The sequence below is a fragment of the Carassius gibelio genome, chromosome B9 (genome assembly GCF_023724105.1).
Source record: "Carassius gibelio isolate Cgi1373 ecotype wild population from Czech Republic chromosome B9, carGib1.2-hapl.c, whole genome shotgun sequence".
Classification (NCBI taxonomy): Eukaryota; Metazoa; Chordata; class Actinopteri; order Cypriniformes; family Cyprinidae; genus Carassius; species Carassius gibelio.
Window position 1 is genome coordinate 18,457,909 of NC_068404.1, and position 23,706 is coordinate 18,481,614.

Here is a 23,706-nt window from a genome sequence, read left to right on the forward strand (position 1 = left end):
CGAAAAGGATGAAAAGATAAACATTTGGAAGCAGCAGCAGAAAGTTAACAAACTACTTGCATCCATAGAGGTGTCACTATTAAGAACAGTAGGCTACTATTGGGACAATTAAAGAAATAGGTCACCCAAAAATTACATTTTGCTGAAAATGTACCTTCGTTATCCAAGATGTAGTTTGTTTCTTCATCGTAACAGATTTGAAGAAATTTAGCATCATCCAAGCATCACTTGCTCATCACTGGATCCTGGTGCCATCCAAGTCAATAAACGTCTCGAGAGAAATGAAAAGCTTCATGTTTGTGAGAAATAAATCCATCATTAAGCCATTTAAACTTTAAACCATCACTTCTGCCCCAAGTCTGTCTAAAGTTGTCCATCAACATATTTGTTTAGAATTTAGTTTAGATCTAGTTTAGATTTGATATCTGCACATTTCTCTCCTGAGTTTAGATCTAGTTTAGATTTGATATCTGCACATTTCTCTCCTGATTCATTTTTGTTTTGTTTTGTTTTGTTTTTCTGTAGAAAGCAACATTATGGAGAAGACTTTTATTTAAGCTGGAAGCAATGATTTAAAGTTAAAACCCTCTTAAATATGGATTTGTTATGACATACAGCTTTTCACTTTACAAGACCTTAATTGATAGATTTGAGTCATGTGGATTACTTGTAAATTGTTGTGATGTTTTATTAGCTGTTTGGACTCTCATTCTGATGGCGCCCGTTCACTGCAGAGGATCCTTTAGTGAGCAAAGATGAAATGCTGCATTTCTCCAAATCTGATGAAAAACAAATTCTTCTATTTTCTGCGTGGCCTGAGGATGAGTACATTTTCCTCAAATTTGAATTTTGGGATGAACTATTTCTTTAAAAACCATATATAGTATGATAATACAACTGTATGAGTCATACAGTGCTGCCCATCACAGGGATCACAGGAATCTTGGGATTACATCAAAACAGTTTCAAGAAAAAAGAAAAACAACAACTCTTGGCTCATCCAAAAACAAACTCCAGTTTATATATTTATAGAGTATGTATATATACTGCTATTCTGAAGGATCTGGAGAGATTCTGGATGAAGGAATGTTCTCTGATCTTTTGTCAAGTGTTCTCCAAACTCATCAGGGATTATAGGAGAAAACTCAGAAGTTATTTTGGGGAAAAGACATTGCAATTATAGGGTGCCAATAGCTGTGGCTAACGTGAACTAGGGAAAACATTTATTTCATAATGTGAGTTTCCCCCACTATCCATTGTTTTAGTTCAGTGAAAGGTTAGAATGAAAGATCAAAAGGATAAAACATTAAAAGTTTATTTTCACAGCCACCTTTGCTCATATTTACCAAGGGGGTAGGCAGCACTGTACAATTAGAATTCAAAGCTATGCAAGATGTTTGGATTTGGAACTGGATATAGGCCACAAACTAGGCTTATCTAGAGTCACTTGCCATTTTATAATTTCCACCCTTGATCATCCTGTTGTGTTTACCTTAGAAAATACACCCTGAATGGGCACACCATGTGCTTGTTGAGATTTCAACTACAATAGTGACAACTGTCATAATGATGATTGTCCGACTTCTCTTGAACCGCTGACACATCACAACTCACTCAGCAACACAAATAGCAGTGTGGCCAGTCCTCCACCAGTCCCGATCTCCATGAGAGATGACATCACAGAGATTAGCTGTAGCTGTCTGATTCCTGGTACAAACATTTCAAACACAAACACTCGCACCAGTGGCAGAGCTTTGCACTATCAATAGGGGCTTTGAGCGTGCAGTGAAACCGTTCCCTTGTTCCCCTATGGTGTGATGATACATTGTAAGAGCCGTGAATGGAACTGTCCAGTCATATTGCTGCCATAATTCAAAGAGGGTAACAGCCCTGAAACTCCTTAAGTTAACAGAAATCAGTTATCTGAGTTAGCACAGAGATTTTAGAAGCTGAGTAGTGACGACCTGTTGCAATCTCCTGTCTCTTAGGAGAGTCCGGAGAAGCGTTCTTCCTCCACGGGCTTCAAAATGAGGTAAGAACTCTCTGTGTTTTCTTAGTTTGCTGTCCTGCTGTTCCAAGCTCCAATCTTTTCCCCTCTTCCAGCTTTGTAATTCACTTTAATGAAAGAATGTGCAGTTATAGTGGTGATTGATTTAGTTGGATGCAGAACATTTACACAATAATGTGCTCTATTACCTGCTTAATGAATTGCCTCTGTCCCGTTTGTACTGTCATAGAATGGAGATCACATCCTGTCTAATTACCCCACAAACTAATAACCTTATTTAACATTGCAGTTGTCACACATATATGATTATCATGAACAATTTGCGGCCTAAATAAATGTATGAATTTGGAACCCCCACAGATCCAATCTAATCCAGTAAACTCGTTGTCCTGTGTGTTTCTCATATCAAGAGTATTGTGTATACTTTACAGTAACTTTGTTATCTTACCTGAAAGACCACAGTGATACACCATTGGGTGCAAAGCAAAAAAAATATTGTCTTATAATTTTTTTAATTTTGAGCAGACATAACAAAGTATCTTTCTCTGTTGATCTCTGAACAATTGAATTGATTAAAATTAATTTCAGCTGTTGTTATTGATAAATGTATCAAGCTAGACTAAAGAGTTTTTTTAAGAGCAATGCCTATTTAATAGATGTATAAATATGATCAATATAGCAAAAGATCAACAATGTTTGTAAAATTTACGTGTATAAAATCTTCTTTCCTTACAACATTACAAAATATATAATACTTCTATCTATTTTAAAAGGACATTATTAAACACAATTTTAAAAAGTTGCATTCAGATATGTATATTATTACTATTATATTATTATTATTACTTTAGTATATAGAAATAGTTGAGTGATGTTTATCAAGTGACGTGTATGGTGTCCATATTCTGAATTTGTGCTCTGCTTTTATCCCATCCAAGTGAAATCTTTGAATGCTTGAGACTTTAAAATCAATCAGAGAATTGTGTAAATAAAATCATAGACATAACTGTCTGGAGCTACAATTGTAATAAGTAAATTATACAATTGAATTACAATTTATTTATGCATTTACTTTTTATAAATGTATTAAAGTTCTATTTAGACCCCTATAGTAGGTGTTTTATAATATTTGAGGGAGGGGGCACAACAATGCAATCCTGCTTAGGGCACCCATTTGGCCAGCAGCGGCCCTGGAAATATGTACTAGCAAAACCATACATTTATAGTTTGTAAAATACGTGCGGGTGTCTATGGAAGTAGCAATAAACCTTACAAATATAATCTGATGGCATGTTTTATTAATGTTGTGTAGATAACGTTTAATCTGCTCTTCTCCCAGTTTACCGGAGACATACTTTAACGTCTTTTGGGAAGAGAGGATGAATTTACGTGTTGTAAATCCCATAGCTCAGATTCAGCGCGAAAGTAACATGGTGGCACCCCTCACCTGGTATAGATCAGCTAACACGGTCATTATAAAAGTGTTTAAACTACCAAATACATTTACTTGCGCATATAATATCATAATACATCATAGTGAGTATGTTTATTAATATATATTAAAAAAAAGGAAAAACAAAATAAAAGCCATCCATGTATCATACAGTCCTGTGTCACATGACAAGCATAACACGTCACCATGGGAACAAATAGGCTATACATTCATTACCAAAAAAACGGTTGCCTAAAACAAACCCCCTCTGGGGGCTCAGCCAGGATATTTTAAACTCATACGTGAAAGGGTTTAATATAAATGAATGCACTTTCATATAGCACAGCTGTTTTCAATAACAAGGATAAAGTTAATAAAATAAGTTACTTGTATTGTTTAGTTGTGGAAAAGGTTTGTGGGCCATGACATTGCGTGATATCCAGCCATTTCCTCACTTTCATGCCATTTGACCCTGACCTTTCCTTTCTTTTATCATTGCATGTACCATCAGATTGCAAAAAAATCAATGTCTGTCACACTTTCTGGGATCACAAGACATTAGATCTCCATGTTTCTGATGACTTGTCTGTCACTTTGCATTTGGGCCATTGGCTCTGGAGCCGGTCAGGAGACAGGGGAGGAGCCCCTCATTAACAGATTTCCCCCTCATATAAATACCAAAGTGCTGCAACCAGCCAAGTGATATTAAATCCATATTTCATGCATTTTGCATATGGGGCCAATTATCAGTGACCGGAAAAAATCTGAGCAGACAAAACACTGAAATGCAGCTAAATGATTTGAAGGGGTGTCTGCATTAAGTAAATGGTCATGGGAACAATATGAAAAGTGTTTAAATTAGCTTACCAACAGCGAAAATAATGTCAAATGCAGATGTGTAACTAATAAAATATTTTTTTCTTATTATTATTATTATTATTATTATCACAAAAGCACTATACAATTCATAAATTATTATTTTTTTAAATACAATTATTCTTGTAATAATGTATACTGTGGTGAAATAATGTTCATTGTTTTTGTAGATGAAGTGAAAATGTTTCTGAGGGGCCGTCAAGGGCCTCCTAAACTGGAGCGACTGGAGTCAGTCATGAGTCAGTTCTCTGGCAGCTTGGACCAAGATGACCTACAAGACGACCCAGAGGAGCTGGATTTAAGTGGCCATACTGACCTCTGTGGAGGTAAACTGCTCGGTACTGTGTCCTCGCTTTCATCAGTGACCTCTCAGCATACTGCTGTAGATGCTGTATGTCAGGAGGAAAGTGAATCAGATGGCTGTATATTAGACTTTGAGATGCTGGAGCAGTGTAGTGCAATAGAAACCCACAGCCGATACTTCAACTCTTTTCTACAAGTCACTTCTAGATAAAAATATAAAACATTATTTTATTTCATTCATGGTAAATATAAATGTATCTAATAACTATAAATTAAAATTTGACTCAAACAGCACCTAAGTGAATTTAGGCTAAGTAATCCTGAATTCCAGTGTTTAGTTAATGTTAGATAAATCCAAGTTTTGTATATACTGTATTTTAACATCACAGATTTTGGTAACAGTGTTGCAAAAATTGCAAACCTCATATAAAATAAATAGAAAATCCAGGTCATATAATATTTATTTTGACCTCCTAGGGTTGACGATCAATTTTTTGTCCTGAATGTTAATCTCCTCACTGACCATATGCTGAAAAAGATTCAAGCTCTGTTTTGTACCCTGTTCACAGAAAGTGCAACTTATACTCACCGCTAAAGCAGTGCGTTCATTAATATTACCAGGTACAAACATGTTAATTTCAACAGGTTAAAGAATATCATTATCTGATGCAGAGCAGATTTAGCTTTGAGAAACTCTAGCGCACACACACCATATACACCTCCAGCTGGAGTCTTCAATCGCTATCCTGCTGACAATCAAATGGAGCCTCTCCATGACATTACTGCTCAACTTCAAAAGATGAAAAGCCAAACAAACTATTTCTAAAGTAGCTGTACTTTAGATTGCTAAGATGTTATCAGCCATTTAAAAATACAAGGCCAGCATGAGTCTGAATGATTACCACACCATCAAGGTGTGTGTCAGTGTTTTCTCATTGATCTCCCTTGAGATATGATCAATAACATTTCTATATTATGATTGTTTTCAGAACCAAGGAACATATCCTTCCAAGCAATATACAGCTTTCTTCCATTCAAGTCCCTGGATGGTGTTATATTTCTTGAAGAAGTGCCAATCCAAGTACAGGTGACAGAGGTGGAGCGATTCACATCTACCAGGGTAAAAAAAAAAAAGAAATGGGATCACAAATGAATCACTTGCACATTTCTTCAACACTTAAGATGTTCTTAAACAATATTTAGAACTATAATGCTGTTTTAATAAAAGGATAATATGATAAAAACAATAGTATGGAGTATTTTAATGTTTTATGTATGCATATGTAACATGCATCATGATTAGATATCTGTACATTATATTCAATCAGTTTTGTTTCTTGAAATGATCCACTCAAAGGTGCTGAATCCCAACCTGTATACGATAGAGTTGAGCCATGGAGATTTCAAGTGGAAAATCAAGCGTCGTTTTAAGCATTTCCAGGCACTTCATCAGGAGCTGCTCAAATTCAGGGCCCTCTTAAAAATACCCCTGCCAAGCCGAATGTAAGATGTGCTTTACTAATTTCACCTCTGTATGCACACATTCTCTCACAAACACACCACAAGCCTTGAACACACAGTCCGCCCAATAGCTTTTTGTGCCGCTGAGTGTTTTCATTTTTCAGTTGGGTGTACTCAATTTGTCCCAGATGTATTCTTGTTAGCACCCCTGAGCCCTACGCAAAACCCTTTTCTCAGCCTCACTGCACTGTTACCTCTCAGTTAATCAAATCAGAGGTGCTTTCATGGACACACAACCCAAATCTTGTCAAATATTGACAGTCAGGTTTCCTCTTTTTGACAGTCACTCAGTCAGAAGGAGGTCATTTAAAGGCCGTAAACTGTTTCATGGAGAACACATCCCAACGTTACCACGAAGACCCGATGCCCTCGTCAAGGAGGAACAGCTCATTAGCAGAAAAGTTACATTGTTTATTTTCAGTTCAGTCAATATTGCTATACTGCTCATATGTAAATGTAAAATACCATATAGAGTAAAAGTTGACTTCAAAAAGATTGCTTAATTTAGTTAATGCCGTAATTGCTGTGTTTGTATTTAAACATGCTTATTTCAGTGTTTCAATCTTTGTTTTGTTCTTACAGCTGCAACTTGAGGACTATCTGAGGAATATATTGAAAAGGCATTTATACAGGACACATCCTGCAACTGTAAGTCACAACTGTGTGGAAAGTACTTTTGCAGTACCATGTGATGGTAATATAATGAAATAATCAAACAGCATAAAAAAATAGGGTTATCATTATGCTACCATGCCCAAAATAGCATGGTCCTTTCTGTTAGTGCATAATAAGGACATAATGACTGTATAACCAATTTTTACTCACAATTTATTTCTAATATAATCTATCTGTGCAATGCTATTGTCTGGGAATCATTCTAGTGTTAAAAAAAAAAAAAATGTTCAGTTACCATTGTGTCACATGATGGCAGAATGAAGGTTCTGGAAGAAACTCTACCTGCTGTGTCTCCACTCATTAAAACCGTCTCTTTTGTAGAGAACGCCTCTGAGAGGTGATTCCACACTTAGCTTAGTGCTTCACAGACTAATTCTCTGACAGTCACATAATTAGCATTCGTTTGCAGGGCTAATTAAAGACTACCTGTACCCCGAAACATTCGCCCCCTGCCTCAAATTTCACCTCACACTTTCCTTTTCTAATTATTAAGGTAGAACTGGACTGTACAAAGCAGATGCCAATTATTACTTCATTTTAGTCACCATAACTAAAATGTTTAAAAGATATATTAAATTATGATATTTTAGAAGTAACTGGTGTGTGGCTCATATACATTTCCCACAAAGCTGGATTGAGGCTTACTGATGCAAACTGAATTTTATTTCAGCTGGAATTTCTGGAAGTGAGTCAGATCTCATTTATTCAGGATCTCGGACCAAAAGGAATGTAAGAATCTGCATATAGTAAAGTAATATATATATATATAAAAAATGGCTTGATTTGTGTTTGTACATTTATATGTGTATATCCCTTGACAAAAGTGAAGGTCTGATCTTAAAGAAATCAGGAGGAAACACATTCCCTGTGTGTTACTGGTGCGGATCCAACAGTGTCTGTTACCGGTGGTCCAAAAGGTGAGAACTGTTTTACATGTTACACTCAGGAAATCATAATACTGTGTTGAAAACTGTAACTTTCTACACGATTTGTGGACATAATATCTTTCTGAGAAAAACAGTTTAATCAGTAGTGCGTGATCTTCATCTCATGGTTTCACAAGTAAGAACACCAAGCCCTGAAATGAATATTGGTGAATAACAGATGCTGATGTTGAACTACTTTCATCTGTGCGGATAGGAGTGTTATTGTTTTTTTTTTTGACAAGCAGCTACAGTAACATAACTCTTACACAATTGAATTTTTCTCCTCGGATTGCGACCTTGCTGAGCCTTTGGGTCATGGCATGTCTTCTTTTTCGGTTGTTTACTTATTTAGGTTATTATGATGTTTTCCCAAAGCTGATAGAATGGCTCTCCCCCTTGTCCCAGCTCTCATGTGGTGACTGCTTCATCTTTCAGATGGCTGGTGGTAAAAGACTCCTTTGTTCTCTACATGAGGCCAGAGGATGGCCAAGTAGGCACCGTGATTCTGTACGATAAGGGATTTCACATCAAAATAGGGACCCGGGAGACCGGAGTCAGGCATGGAGTCACGATTGAGAATCTTTGCAGGCAGGCTGAGAAAAATGTGTTTTATATTTCAGCTATTTCATCATGCAATTACCGTTATTGAACATGCTTTCAAAAGCTTCATATGTGTATTTTCAGTATTCTGTAAGTCTTGTCTTAATAAAGATAATAGTAAGTTCAATAAATTGGTCTTGTTTAAGAAGGATGATTAGATTTTTACTGGAAAACGAGACAAAAGTGAATTTTTTGTTTTGTTTTGTAATGACAAAAACAAGTATTAATCAACATTTTTGTTTTTTGGACAGGGCGCTTACTATCAAGTGCTCCACGTATAGGCAGGCTCGTTGGTGGGGGCACTCAATAGACGAGTTTTCTCAAATGTTTGGACAGGACTTTCTGAGGGAAAACCGCCATGGGTCTTTCACCCCTGTTAGAGAAAACACTTCATCTAAATGGTAAGAAAACCTGCTGTCATATTAATTATTTAAATATATTGTGATAACCCAATTAAAACTATAGAAGACATAATTCTTTCTTTCTAAATATATTTAAATAGTACAATATTGTCAGTTTAAAATATTATAGGAATCTTCAATTCAATTCAGCTAGTCCTCATTCTTTGTTCTTTTTGTGTGAGCAACACTTACTAGAACGTCTTCTCTTAAATCTCTGTGAAGTAGCCTGACACAGTTCTTAAATGAAATTCCCTGTGCTCCTTTTGAAGGTTTGTCAACGCAGCTGGATACTTTGATGCCATAGCTGATGCCCTGGAAGGAGCAAAGGAGGAAATCTTCATCACAGCCTGGTGGTACAGATTAACATCAGCTTCAATTACTCCCCATGTACCTCGCTTTTACAACTCTGTGAGCGCTTATGGTGCACATTTTAATGTACCATATTATGTACCACTGCGACGTCAGTTTGATTTTCTCAAAGTTGGACTGAGATGTTTTATAAAAGGAGAAAAATACATGACTGGTTTGGTAGTACAGTGGATTCATTGGCTTTTTAGCAATACCTACTGTCCCAAACAAGTATACATTTTTAAAGAAGTAGTTCATCAAAAACAGACATTCAGACATATCATTATTTACTGACCCTGTTGTCCTAAACCATATGAATATAAATTATTTCTGTGCATGAAAATTTTGAAAAGAGTTGCCAGGATGTTCTTTAAAAATGTATCTTTTGTGCTTGATAGAATAAACAAAGCCATACGTGTTTGGAACAACATAATAATAACAACTGAATAAATTGTGACAAAAATCCAATTTTGGGTGAACTATTGCTTTCATATAACAGAAATAAAGAATGAGAGTTGTATAGATGTTGTCAAAGCATTGATTGGTTTTGATATGGCCCTCAGGTTAAGCCCAGAAATCTTCCTCAAACGGCCGGTAGTAGACGGGAACATGTGGAGATTAGACCATGTCCTCAAGCGGAAAGCAGTGAGTCTGAACACCTGCTCAAATCTGGACTTCAGACAGTTTCCTTTTTCTTCTTGCACATCCATATATTATGTTGCACCTTGCAGTTGACCCAGGTTTCTATAGTTTTTCCAGTCCAAAAGTAGGTTAACAATATTTTGTATTTTGTCAACTCAGCAACAAGGAGTGAAGATATTTGTCCTGCTCTACAAAGAAGTTGAGGTAGTGATGGGTCTCAACAGCGAGTACACAAAGAAGACCCTGACGGGACTTCACTCTAACATCAGTGTGAGTTGATCACTATGTCAAACATTGTCAAAAGCAGAATCTTGACAGTATTACAGAGGGGACCCGTCTCTCCGAATCAGCTTACGTCTACAAACATCTCTCCAAGAACCAAGGTCCAATCAAAACAAATCATAGAAAGCACGAGAATACCCAGCATGCCCACTACCTCCGGACACAGGAATAGCATGTTACTTAGATCATGTTTGGACATTGCCATAATTCTCTGTAGTAGAATAAGGGGGATCGCTGTGTTGCGAACCCTACGGATTGTGTCTGGAGATGGTCAGGTTCTTCCTTGCCGATTGTCTCCATAAGAGCCTGAGGTGGCAGGTCTTTCTCCCCTGGTGCCACAGAGCTTCTGTGGCACCATAACGCTGTTGTATTCATCACCGTAGCACCCCAGGCTGGTGTGTGATTGACGTGCCGTCACATTATTTTATTGGAGCGCTGGTTGAGTCTAGGCAGAGGAGTGACACTGGGAAGTGGCTTGGGATCCACACCCCAAGGACGTGTGCGGCGAAGCAGCTGGGTGGAGGTATTCCTGGGCCCTGCTGGTGTAGAAACATCTGCCAGGGGCGGCGTCCTCTGGAGGCTTCGCCAAAGCTGGTGGAGACGCAGCTGTTTCACACAAAGGTTGACACCATCTTCATTGTAGTGATATTTTGGGCTTAGAGCCGGCTGGATTCCTTTAGTTGATATTTGGGAAATTTGGTCAATTGACAAAAAAGTTTATTAAATTGAGTCTTGAGAAATCTATGTTTGAAAGACTGATTACATCGTAGATCTAAAGAACTTCCAGGCTGTCCTCATATATGTTCTGTTTGTATTTTGCATATTTTGTTCAAAGGTTTGTGGATGGTATGATTTTTCTTATGTATTTGAAAGAATTCTCTTATGCTCACCGAGTCTGCATATATTTGATTAAAAATACAGTTAAAACCATAATATTGTGAAATATTTGTCATTTTTACAATTTAAAAGTGCTATTTTCTATTTAAACACATTGTTGTTATTATTATTATTTAATTACTTTTATTAAATGTAATTTATTCCTGTGATGCACAGCTAGATTTTAGCAGCCATTAATCCAGTCTTCAGAGTCACATGATCCTTCAGAAATTCTAATATATGCTTAATTTGTGCTTCTTCTTATTATCAACTGCGCAATATGTGGAAGCCGTGATGCATTTGTTTTCATGATTTTTTGATGAATAGAAAGATCAAAAGTGCAGCATTTATTTGAAATCTTTTTTTTTAAACATTGTAAATGTCTTTACTATTACTTTTGATTAATTGAATGCATCCTCACTAAATAAAGCATTAATTTTGTGCAAGAACAAATATACAAGAAATAGTACAACGACTGTAACATTTGTAATATTCTGAACATAACTTTATTCTTCATTGTTCTTCACTAAAGAATTGCCCAGCATCTTGTTAAGAAAAGGAACCTGACAAGTTGTCCATCTCTATTGATTGACAGGTCATCCGACACCCTGATCACATGCCCTCCACAGCATTGCTCTGGGCTCACCATGAGAAGCTGGTGGTGATTGATCAGTCACTTGCCTTTCTGGGAGGGATTGATCTGGCCTATGGAAGATGGGACGATTCCCAACACCGACTGACTGATGTGGGAAGTGTGAGAAGAAGCCCTCAGCACAGTCCTGCCCTATCCCCCAGCCTCACTCATGTAAGACAACCACATCAGGAAGATTTTTTATTTATATTATTTTTTTAAAGTTGTTTTACGTGTCTTTTGCTGATCATGTCTGAATTTATTTATTCAAAAATACTGTAAAAATTGATATTTTATCAAATAATATTACAATTTAAAATGGCATTTCTGTTTTAATGAATAATTTTAATACATTTATAATGTTATTTTATCTGTTATTTTAAAACTGATTTTTCGCAGCTATAACAGTACCACAGGATCCTTGATTTGGTTCTCACGAAACATTTCTTAATATTATCAGTGCTGAAAACAGCTGTGCTTCACAAGATTAATTTGCTGGATACAATTAGGAATAGCAGTACAATTAAAAAGAAAATCCTTGTTATTTCTTAAGGATTTATCTACAGAGAGGGCAAATCAGAAATGGGTGATATCTCTTCTGCTCAGAGGCACAGAGGCGTAAGTGTATTGGACAGGAATGAACTTCTTGTAAATGTGACCCATTGAGAGTGATAGCCCACAGTGACCCCTCAATGTTTGTCAACAGGCCATGCATAAAGCCAGCTGGGTGTTTCTGATATCTGTCAAAGACCTCAATAGGGGAAGTCGACATGCACCTGACAGATGCTAAAGCCTCCTCTGAACATGTGTACCAATGCGCCAATCCGTACAGAAAGTAACATCTTTTATTTAGATTACATTAAAATGTAATGTTAATTCATCTGTAGGACCGCTGCATATTTATTTGTGCGCTATGTTATGAAGTAATTGTATTGATCTGTGATTCACACTCAAAAGCATTGACAGCAAACCTAACCTAAAATTGGAGTGATTTCTATTTTGTAGCCGTTCTAACAATGGTGCTCATAAAGCACTGGTCCAGACTGCATTTCTCTCGTATGCTTACTGGGATTGATTTTGTTGCGGGTGATTCAGGGCCTCTGCCTTCTTATTCTTTTCTTTTTCCAACGAGCAAACGTAAAATTGCAATTACGGAGCATCTGGGGCACCCTTGAAGGGCCTGCGGTTGATAATTCCAGTCCTTCTCGCTGGGCCTTTCCTTCCCCCCTGAGAGCTGCATTAAACATAAAGGCCCTGCATGGATGAGTGAGTCAACAAATGACTGGGGCCACTAAATGGGAGCTTGATTTCGTCTATACGCCACCTCTCCCGGCCTGCTGCCTACCTGCCTGCCATTGTGTCATTAAATATGGGTCTGAGCTTTTAAATAAACATGATTTGAACCCAGATGAAGGCACTTATTGCATTTACTAAGGGGCTTCTCTTAGCATGCTTGAGTGACTGTATCTATCAATGCGGGGCTCCTCAACTGTAAAATCTTTGCTAATATACATGAAACTGTTACAGCTGTTGGTCTAACCTTTCAAAACGTCTCTTAAGGAGCACAGTGATATTTGCACTTAATAAAATTATGCCCACCAGGAGAATAGTGCTCTGACATTTGCCATTTGTCAAGTCGAGGGCACTATGATCCCCCATGAGCCATTAACTCGAGCACATCAGAGGGCATTTTACCCTCGTTCAGACTCGGCGCAGCAGACTGGAGACACTTACACTATCGTTTAAGTCATAGCTTCACTGGGCTGATGCCGCATGGGTGGCTATTACTGCGCCTTACATACTGCATGCTGACAGCTAGCCTGATGTGTCAGCCGTATAGATAGCATGGAACTTTTTTCATTGTTTAATAGTTCAGAGTGTGTGTGGGAAAGATGTTCTTGGTTCTTTGGCCCTGGATTGTGCACCAGTGAGAGTTTGGACTATTAAAAAAAAAAGAAAAACAAAGAAAACTAGACAGTGTATACAAAATCAAGGCAGATGCAATACATGTAAGATAGTACTGTATTTTAAAAATAGCATACCAAAACATTGTGTTCCCACATTGAAAAAAAAAAAGAAAAAAATTATATAAATAATATATAGGAATGGATAAATCATGTAAATTAATAGCCATGTCATGTATATCTAAAGTTAAATAAACGGTTTGGGTAAAGTTAAGAGATAGTTCGCCACCAAATAAAAAGTTGGTCATCATTCACAAAAGAAGATATTTTCAAGAATGATGTTAACAAAACATTGCCATTGACTTCCATTATATGGACAGAAACGCTGAGGCATTTCTCAAAATATCTTTTTTCATGTTCATCAGTCATTTGTTTGGAACAAAATGATGTTAAATAATGATAATGAGATTTATATTTCTGAGGGAACTATCCCTTTAAAGCTTAAAAATGTTTTAAATAAATGAATCTAATAGTGTTCATTTTTCAAATGAGTTTTGATCATCAGCAAGGTACATACTTTTAGTGCATACTAGAATTATTGCTGTGCAGCCTCACAGCTTATTAAATAACAAAAGAGTTACATTACATATATATATGTATGTGTTGATTTTTTTGTCCTGTAGCAGTCAGTTGCCACGGTGGATGAGGGCGAGGAGATGAAGTTCAACGTAGTGGTTGAAGAAATTCAGACTGGAGAAGGAGCAGCGGGGAAAGCAGGAGATTCAGGCTCAGCGGAGGATTCAAGAGAGATCTTTGTGAGTTTAACTTTGCCTTTAGTGGAGGAACAGGGAGAAAACAACCTCAACCTGCCCACAGGAAGACTGCTGAGAACCCCCTCAGAGAAAAGTCACCACAGCTCTGAAGGAACAGAGTCCAGTAAGAGGAATTTAACTAAATAAATGTGACATCAAACTCCAGGTTATGGAGATAGTTTTACAGTGTGAAACTTACATATTCTTGATAATTTTGTTGTCATTAAGCAGATTCTTTTTTTGAAACTTTTTTTTTTTAACTTTGAGTGCTCAAATACAATTAATTGTCCACTGTCCAGTATAGAATTTGACACGACCATAACAAGTGTTTTGTGGTTACATGACAGAGACTATGTTTGTGTGTGTTCTGTGTGTAGAACATTACAGTAGGAATAGTCTTAATTCCAGGACACCATTCCCTCGGGAATATTACACCAAGAGCTTGTCTCTGCATTCCAGCGATTCATACTCTCTGGGCCTGCATCACTCTCTCCCCCTGCCTTATGGTTAGTAATCGCATACAACCAAACACATGCATATAATGACTCTTCAGTTCACCGCATATACAGTACATTTATGCACATACGACTAAACCTTGTTCACTGAAGCTGACATGACAGCTATGAGAACTATAAGCTGATATACAATATATATATGAATTGTTATATCATAACAGCTTCTCAACGCATTTTTTTCTGTTGGTCTATTTTAGAGACAAGTTCACTAAGAAGTTACATAGGCAGTACTGAACTCTGTGGAGAGACTCGTTTCTGGCATGGCAAAGACTACTGCAACTTCATCCTGAAAGATTGGGTCAAACTCAACAAACCTTTTGATGGTACGAAACAGTTGAATTAAACCCCAGAAAAAGCTCATCTGCAATATCACAACCTACAGCCACAGCATTTTTTTGAAACTAACACAATAGGCCTAAAGACAAAAACAAACTAGCGAACAAGAAAGACAAAAATGACAACTAGACTACGCATTCTTTGATATACCAAATGAAGCAATCCATCCAGCACAGAAATGAGGTAAAGAAGACGGAGAAGTTGTTTCCAACAATCCCATTCTGTAGTCGGTATGGAGTTATTTTCCCAGCTCAATTCTCTTGCCAGGGGGAGATAACTTCATTTTTGCATCTCTGCTTTGTGAATGTGAAGTCCTGGTTTTGCACATAGAGCCAACTGGGTAGGACACAGCAGGAGGATGGAGGAGTCTGATAGATGAATGTAGTGAAATACTCTTAAGATGCTTATGCATCGTCAAAGACGTTGAAAGAGAAAGACCACACTGTGATGGCTTCAAAAGGCCTGTCTATCATCTCTGTATTATGGTTCGGCTAATGTTTTTATGATTTATAGTTGTTTATTTTTCTCTGCTTCAGATTTCATTGACAGGTATAAGACCCCACGGATGCCCTGGCATGATATCGGGGTGCTGGTTCATGGGAAGGCTGCAAGAGATATTGCACGGCATTTCATTCAGAGGTGGAACTTTACAAAGGTAAGAAATTAGATACATTCTCAGCAATCTCAGTGTTCCTCCTCCTCGTTCTCATCTGGGCGAGTTTCACATTTGAAAGTATTATAATAGAGCATTGCAACGTGAACCGGGTATATTGTTTGTTAAGCAGTATAAGCATATCTTTATGAATGCCCAGAAAAATGAACTTTTTTAAATTGCTAGAAGGTGCACAAATACCACCTCCATTCAGAAGTCTAATTGTAAGAACTAAAGATCAGAGAGCATGCACGAAGCCGAGGTTTCCACCCTCTTGAGTCTTTTTGAAAAACCATCTTTATTAGCTTGAGCTTAGCACCCCCTGCAGTTGCTCATTGTGTCCTGTTCTGAATGCTGTCAGCATTCAATGGCCGCCCGCTCTCTCAGCCCCCTTTTAGAGCAATTAGAGGCCTTTTTACTTTGATTGTTCAGTAATTGAATTGGTTTGAGGCCTGTATGATTTCCTTTGGATTATGCCAGTCATATTTCAGGCTTGGCTACCGATCAGACACTCTGCTGGTGAATAATTAAAGGAGAGGAAGCCAGGTGTGTGTGCGGCAGTGGAGGACAAACAAAAGCCAGTTGAATGCCTCTGATGAGGTGTTTAGTGGAAATGAGAATTTACGGCTCTAAGACAGACAAGTCTCATTTATATCTTTTGCTGCTGATTAGGGAACGCCGCTCATCACAAAGAAAGTATTGTAAAGTGGGACCAATCCTGTCTGTGATTTGTGTGGAAGGCTTTATGAGATGTATTAGATGACTTTTCATATATATAGGTAGTGTATATAAATGCACTACCATATAAAAGTTTGCCATTTATTATGCAAGGCTGATTTATTCAAAAATGTAGTCAAAACATAAATATTGTAAAAAATGATTGCGGTTTAAAATAAATGTTGTCTGTTTTAACTATTTAAAAATGTAGTTCATTCGTGTGATGGCAAAGCTGAATTTTCAGCAGTCATTACTCCACTCTTTAATGTCACATAATTGTTTAGAAATAATTGTTATGTTTTGATTTGGTGCTCAAAAAATATTTGTGACCACAAAAGGGTCCGTTTTTTTAAACTGAGATTTCTACATCATCTAAAAGCTGACTAAATAAGCTAATTGATGTATGGTTTGTTAGGACAGGATGGTATTTGGCTGATACACAACTATTCGAACATCTGGAATCTGAGGATGCAAAAAATATATATATATATATATTGAAATATTGAGAAAATCGTGAGTTGTCCAGATTAGCAATTAGCAAGTCCTTAGCAATGCATATTACTAATCAAAAAATATGTTTTTATATATTTACGGTAGGAAATTTACAAAATATCTTCATAGAACATGATTTGTAGCCTACACTGTAAAAAATAAGTGTAATTTTAACTGTAAAATTTTGTAAAAACGCTACGGAAAAAAACTGATAATAGGTTAACAGTAAGTTCCCGTACAATATACAGGGAAAAACTGTAAAAGATCTAACAAAGCATTTAATGTACATTTACAGTAAAATTCTGTTAATTATACAGCTTTTAGAAGTAAAAAAAGAACAAATCAATGTATAATTTACAGTCTAAAACTGTAAACTGATATTCCCAGAATTCCCTGCGTGACACTCCACGTTTGAAAGTATTTTGTTTAAATAATCATGTTTTTAAATAGTTCTTGTTATCAGTTATGTACATTTGAGCTTTATGTTACATCTTCTGTTGCTTAATGAAAGTTTTTTGCATTATTTAAGTATCACGTGTGTTACCATGATGGTGTTTTGTGTTTCCATAAATGTGCACCTTCTATATGTTAATATATACTTCTGCTTGTGGTGAAGCTACTTGTGATGAGCTTTGATACTTCATGTGGCTTTCTCTTATACAGTACCATCTTTATTATTATGGTGGTTGTCAGTATTTTCAAGGTACAAAACAGATTTAATTTTGTGTGTTGTTGAATTTACTGGTTTATATTCACATTTTCTTGTTTGTAAATTACAGCTTTATATTGTAAAATTAACAGTTTTTGACGTAAATGTGTTTACAGTTTTCTGTATTTTTACAAAATTATTCTGGCAACCACAGCTGCCAAAAAGTTTTTGTAAAAACAACAAGAAATTTTTTACAGTGTACTTAATATCCCAATGATTTTTAGGTGTTGATGATCACTGTTTAAACGTAACGCTTATGTTCTGTGCCTGTTATATGAAGAAAAAAACTGAATTAGTTTGAGTCAAGCCTTTTTTTTTAGAACTGTGGTGATTCAGACATGTGATTCACTATCAAGGTCACTGGAGTTATGAGTATCTCTTGGGCAGCTGCCAACAGCCCGTGAGCAGAGTTAATGTTAGTTCTCCCTCATCAGGGCTCAATGGATTTTAATCAACACATTATGCCAGTTGTTAATTGCCTGAGAACCATCTGTTTATAACCACACGGCCCAGATTACCGCTTACCCACAGTGTAAGCTGACATGGCGTACAGCTCGTTAATTTGCACCACGAGCACTTCCTTCATGAGGGGTGAAAACATCAAGTAAAATAAAACTTCCAAAAAGAAACTCCAACTTAAGCAGACAAAAACATTTGTGTGTCTTTTGTTGTAGTGACATTGTTTTATATGGAAAAGAACAGAACAAAAAGTCTACATGAATCAAGAGCAAAACTAATGTGACCAAATTTTGTGGAAAGCATTGAAAATGCTATTTAAAAATATAGTTTTTTTTTTCTCCATATGTAGATAATTGGTAGAGGGTGGCAACATCGTGTTCTTTGTTTCTCAGGAAACAAAGCCCGTCTCATGTTCAAACGACCTTTGAACCATGTTCCCAGCCCAGTTGAAAAGAGTCTGAGTATAGTCTAGTTAGGACAATAGCCATTAAAAACCTACTTTCGGAAAACCTTCACACACACGGCCATCAATTTACTGTAATCAGCAGCACTGTCTAAGACTAAACAGAGGAGCAGAGACTTTTATTCAGTCTCAAACAAGTGCTCTGTCTCTGGGGAGTGGAGGGATCAGGCAGGGGTTGGTGGTCAGCCCAACAGGCTATCTGGATGTGGCACAGTAATTAGCGCTCTTTAGGGGTGTGATTTTGGAGTCAACATCGGGCGTTCTGTCTGATCCCAATCAACTCTTATTTTATTTGCTAGCTGGTGAAGAAGCGGTCGGGGGCGACATGCTACCCCTGCCTCGTGCCCAAGTCTCTATCTGCACCCATGGTGCCAGCTCAGTACAGCGGCAAATCAACACAGGCTAATGTTCAGGTGAGATATCACCACCAAACCACATGGGTTCCTGCTTTGAACTGCCCAAATTGCTGAAATTATCCTTTTTATTTTCTAGAATAATTTCAGAATCCAACTTTGCACTTATGTGTATTTAGAAATATGTTGTGTGATAAATAAAACCATCTATTTTGATTTCAACCTTTTTCCCTGAACAAACAAGGTTCTGAGGTCTGTGTGCCAGTGGTCTATTGGGACGAAGGTCCATGAGGAGTCGATTCATTTAGCCTACGTATCAGCCATCCAGAACAGCAAACATTTCATCTACATAGAGGTAAAATATGTGTCCACAAATATACATCAGCTTCACAAACTGGAATAAGACCCATAATACCTGGTCTTTAGTGCAGAGTAAAAATTTTTTTTTTTTTTAGGGGCACAGTAACCATGCATACATTTTATGAACTTTTATTAACCCAGTTATTCATCTAAAATCTATTCAATTATTTATCATATATCAGGGCAGATTTCTTATGTTTTATTTAAATTTCCATTCAAATACTGAATGTCGCTTTATATAAATATGAAAGTAATATAAACGAACCTGCTCCTAAATAATTATAATTTCTGATAGTATATCATATATATATATATATATATATATATATATATTTATATTTATATATTACAGGCCCAGAAACAATACTCAGGTGGACTGTGACGTTTAAATTATGCTCAATTGGTACTAAGGGGCCCCAAAGAGTGCCAAGAAAATATCCCCCACACCGTTACATCACCACCACCAGCGTGAACCGTTGAGACAAGGCAGGATGGATCCCTGCTTTCATGTTCTTTATGCCAAATTCTGAGTCTACCATATATATATATATATATATATATATATATATATATATATATATATATATATATAGTTTATTTGGAGTTCTACTTGTGCACAATACATTTCTGAATGTTAAGCCTAAAATGTGTTTTAATGTCACTATTGATAAGGATTCTATGATCTTTGATTATGCTTTGATTATCTTTAAATGCAAGATATTTAAAGTGTACTTATAATAGTTTTACTTAAGCACAATCAAATATACTTCGATATATCTTTGGTTGGACTTCAGCACTACTTCAACACAATTTAAGTCCATTTAGTACAAAATTTGTTGTTCCAGTTTAGCAGATTTTAGTTAAGTGTACTAAAAGTGCAATTGCAGGGTTATTTTATTAAGTGCATAAATATGTAAATGTATTTGTAGTATACTTAGCAATGAAATAAAAGTATGTTTAGGCCTGTTTATTTTTCACTAGGTTAAAGACGGCTTTAGTCTTACTTTCACTGTGCGTCTCTCTTCCAGTCATGCTCTCTACCGTCTTTCTTTTGTCTCCTTATCGCTCAGAACCAGTTCTTCATCAGTTGTGCTGACAAATCCATCCACAACAGCATTGGAGATGCACTGACGGAGAGGATCCTGCGGGCGTACAGGTGCATCATGACAATAGATTCACATGTATACAAACATGACACAAAAACATCACTAGACACACCTAACTACATTTCATTTCGGCCACAGGGAGAAGAAAAAGTTTCGGGTCTATGTGGTGATGCCTTTGCTGCCAGGCTTTGAAGGTGACATCTCGTCAGGGGGGGGCCAAGCCATCAAAGCAATCATGCACTTTAATTACAGGTAATAGGCCTGCAAACATGCGTCTTCAGTAATCACTAGATTGCCACAATTAAGGGTAAAAATGCAGCCTGAATGGCCGCTTGCAGCAAATTACACGTGTGTAATGTGGAAACAACGGACCCTGCTCCTCACAGGCTACTGAGAGACCATTACAGACCCAGTTTGGACCCTCAACACTAGCCTAGATACAGCACTGAGCACTGAGGGTACTGTGGTCACTGGGGTTCAGCGAGTGATGTGATTGGTCAAGTGAAGAAAATGTAAGACATATGATTGGTGCAAGACAGGAAGCAGATGAAATGAAAGCCCTCTTTCTCCATTGCAGGACAATGTGCCGAGGGGAGCGCTCCATTATTGAGAGGCTCAAATGTGTGAGTAAGTAGACTAGTATGTAGAAGTATAAACCTTCTCTGTAGCCGTTACATTAAGATCATGTCCATTAAATATGGATTGCATGATTGTAATTCTCTTTAATAGGACAAAGATGAAGAAAGTATGTGCGTATGTATTTGTGTTTGTCTGCAGTGGCAGATTGCTGGATCAAGTACATCTCTTTCTGCGGTCTGCGCACTCATGCTGACCTGGATGGGCGTCTGGTCACTGAACTCATTTACGTGCACAGCAAGCTCATGATCGTGGATGACTGCACTGTCATTATTGGTCAGACACTGTGCACACTGCCCACACATATATAATAAAGTAAAAATGTGTTGTCCTCTGGAAATTTCAGAGATTTTATTCTTTACCATTTCATTTGAAAGCATTAATAGCAGTGTAATAACTGCACCATAAGTGGAGGCATCCTGCTTGATATTCAGTTTAGTATTACTGGATAAAAATAAAACTACATATTTCAATGTACTGAATTTTTGACCATAGCCTTGGTACGTACATGATACATAAAAAAAAAATAATAATAAAAAAAAAAAAAAAAAAAAAAAAAAACTATTATTATTATTATTGACCTGTACATAGTCCCTGGGTGGATGGGCAATGCATAATAGTAAGTAATTGCATTTAAATGTAACTTATTTTTATATTAATATACATTTTCTTATTTTTATGTGTTATGTTTGTGCACACAATGATCTTGCAATTGCACGTTCAGTGGTTTGAAATCTTTGAGCTGTACAGCTGTTATTCGCCACTAGGGGACACTGCACTCACACAAAACACATCTAAGCGCGGACATGTGCAGAATACCAAACATCAACAGATGTTTATGAAAAGCGAAGTCACGCCTGTCTCCTCGATCATCACAAATGTATTATTAAAATCCCATTAACGTCGCTCAAATCCTGTTTGTCTTTATCAATTCCAATTATCCCTTTATCCTTATGAATAGGATTTGAAGAAGAAAACTGAGAAAGCTCAGTGTTGTTCAGTGATATGTCCTTGAGGCTCTCAGTAGAGGTCAAACCCCAATGCAGACCCAGAACACGCTCCCCACAGGCATTAACCTTGATAGAAGGAAAAGGGAAAGTGTCTGATAGGTATCTGTGATATGCTTAGGCTCTGCAAACATCAATGACAGGAGCATGCTGGGAAAGAGAGACAGCGAAATGGCTGTGGTTGTTGAAGACACAGAATTCCAGCCCTCTGTCATGGATGGAGAGAGTTATCAGGCTGGCAGCTTTGCTCTGTCTCTACGGGAGGAGTGCTTCAGGTCTGCTTTCCTGTTACACGTGAGCTACATGACAACAGCTTTTCCCTTTGCAGTGGGAGATTTTAGTCCTGTGAAATACATCATTCATATTCATTGGGTGAATGCCGCAAATGTCTGTTCTATTTTGACATATTTTTTATGAAATAACTAAAGCCTATTTTATGACTATGTTGACCAAAATGAAAAAAAAAGAATGAAAAAAAGTAATAAAATAGGCTTTATTTCTTCATATTATATTTTGACATTTTCCATTAAGAAGATTAAGCCTGCGTGTACTTTGACTTTTTATGACATTGAGGCATTACTTCATAATTACGCAGCTAAATTGCCACTAAATTTACATTTTAAACTTAATATTCTAAACACTGTTAAAACATATTTAAATTTTATCAAATCAGTTTAAATTATCTATCACTAATTTTTTTTGCTTTATTTGAAAAATTCAAAAATATATCTGTCCTAAAATACGGGTCTGAAAAATTTTACATGTTTCTCTTTTTTCTTTTGATTTTTCAGTTTAAATATTGACTAAATGCATTATTTCTTGCTCAATAACATTACAAAGTGTGTTATTTTGAATGTGAAAGCAATCTGTTTTTTTTTTTTAGACTTGTACTTGGCTTGCTGGGAGACAATATAGACATCAGTGATCCCATCAGTGACCGATTCTACAAGGAAATCTGGATGGTGACTGCAGCCAAGAACGCCAGTGTATATGACAAGGTAAATAAATCACCCAGAAAAGGTAAGAGCCATCGGAAAAGAGCACAGCACTGACCTTCCTCACCGCACTCTCTAAATAGCCCTAGATTCATTCTCAGTATAGAACTTCCTTTTATCACTGATCTTAGAAATGTGATTAACTAGCTTAGTCAATAGAGCCGGATGTTTACTTGTGCTCAGATTCTGCCTTTGTGTCATTGAAATGATTCTGCAGTCTAATATTAGATAAATATGCTTAATTGGGAATAGTCACCATCACTAACTATCTGTGCAGGTCTTCAGATGTTTGCCCACTGATGCAGTCCTAAACTATAAGATTCTGAGAGACTACGTGTCACGTCCTTGCATGGCTATAGAAGACCCAGCACAGGCCTGCGCTGAACTAAAGAAGATACGAGGCTTTCTGGTCCAATTTCCCTTGTACTTTCTGTCTGGAGAAAACCTTTTCCCTTCCTTCAACTCTAAAGAGGGAATCATGCCCATCGAGCTGTGGACATAGACTCTGTGAACCTCTAATGGCTGTCCTCTCTTTTGATGCATGTCATCTAATGATACTATATGTGCTGTAAGTAGCATGCAAAAACTACCTCTGCCTTTTCCCTCTGTCTGTTGTCCCTGTAGGTTTATAACTGAACTCTCTTCATCAAATATACCTGGACACTGCAG

General features: G+C 37.0%; 1 protein-coding gene across 3 annotated transcripts; it reads left to right on the plus strand.

Annotated features, from left to right (window-relative positions):
- The first annotated feature begins 1,445 nt into the window (after positions 1–1,445).
- On the plus strand, positions 1,446–23,703 carry LOC127965556 (phospholipase D1-like). 3 transcript variants are annotated; one of them, XR_008155328.1, is made up of 27 exons: positions 1,447–2,032; positions 4,487–4,642; positions 5,609–5,739; positions 5,977–6,122; positions 6,424–6,541; positions 6,723–6,788; positions 7,486–7,544; positions 7,640–7,732; positions 8,177–8,329; positions 8,593–8,742; positions 9,012–9,095; positions 9,654–9,735; positions 9,892–10,002; positions 11,486–11,695; positions 14,109–14,361; positions 14,615–14,743; positions 14,950–15,075; positions 15,625–15,743; positions 18,880–18,993; positions 19,178–19,288; positions 20,364–20,449; positions 20,538–20,651; positions 20,977–21,026; positions 21,177–21,311; positions 22,164–22,336; positions 22,926–23,040; positions 23,315–23,458. XR_008155328.1 is itself a non-coding variant. In XM_052566384.1 (27 exons), the coding sequence occupies exons 2-27, from the start codon at positions 4,498–4,500 to the stop codon at positions 23,537–23,539; spliced, it is 3,279 nt and encodes a 1,092-aa protein (XP_052422344.1). In that variant the 5' UTR covers positions 1,451–2,032; positions 4,487–4,497; the 3' UTR covers positions 23,540–23,703. The 3 variants fall into 3 exon arrangements, 2 of the variants coding, with proteins under 2 accessions (XP_052422345.1, XP_052422344.1); XM_052566384.1 differs by having other exon boundaries at positions 1,451–2,032; positions 22,164–22,317; positions 23,315–23,703; XM_052566385.1 differs by lacking the exons at positions 22,926–23,040; positions 23,315–23,458 and having other exon boundaries at positions 1,446–2,032; positions 20,977–21,022; positions 22,164–22,311.
- The last annotated feature ends 3 nt before the right edge of the window (positions 23,704–23,706 follow it).

What these genes read in the sequence shown, in the direction of transcription:
- LOC127965556 (XM_052566384.1), top strand. Translation starts at nt 4,498, where the DNA reads ATGTTTCTGAGGGGCCGTCAAGGGCCTCCTAAACTGGAGCGACTGGAG. An exon ending in AACATTTCATCTACATAGAG is followed by an intron (nt 19,289 to 20,363) that starts GTAAAATATGTG and finishes CTTATCGCTCAG; the next exon opens with AACCAGTTCTTCATCAGTTG. An exon ending in ACGCCAGTGTATATGACAAG is followed by an intron (nt 23,041 to 23,314) that starts GTAAATAAATCA and finishes CTATCTGTGCAG; the next exon opens with GTCTTCAGATGTTTGCCCAC.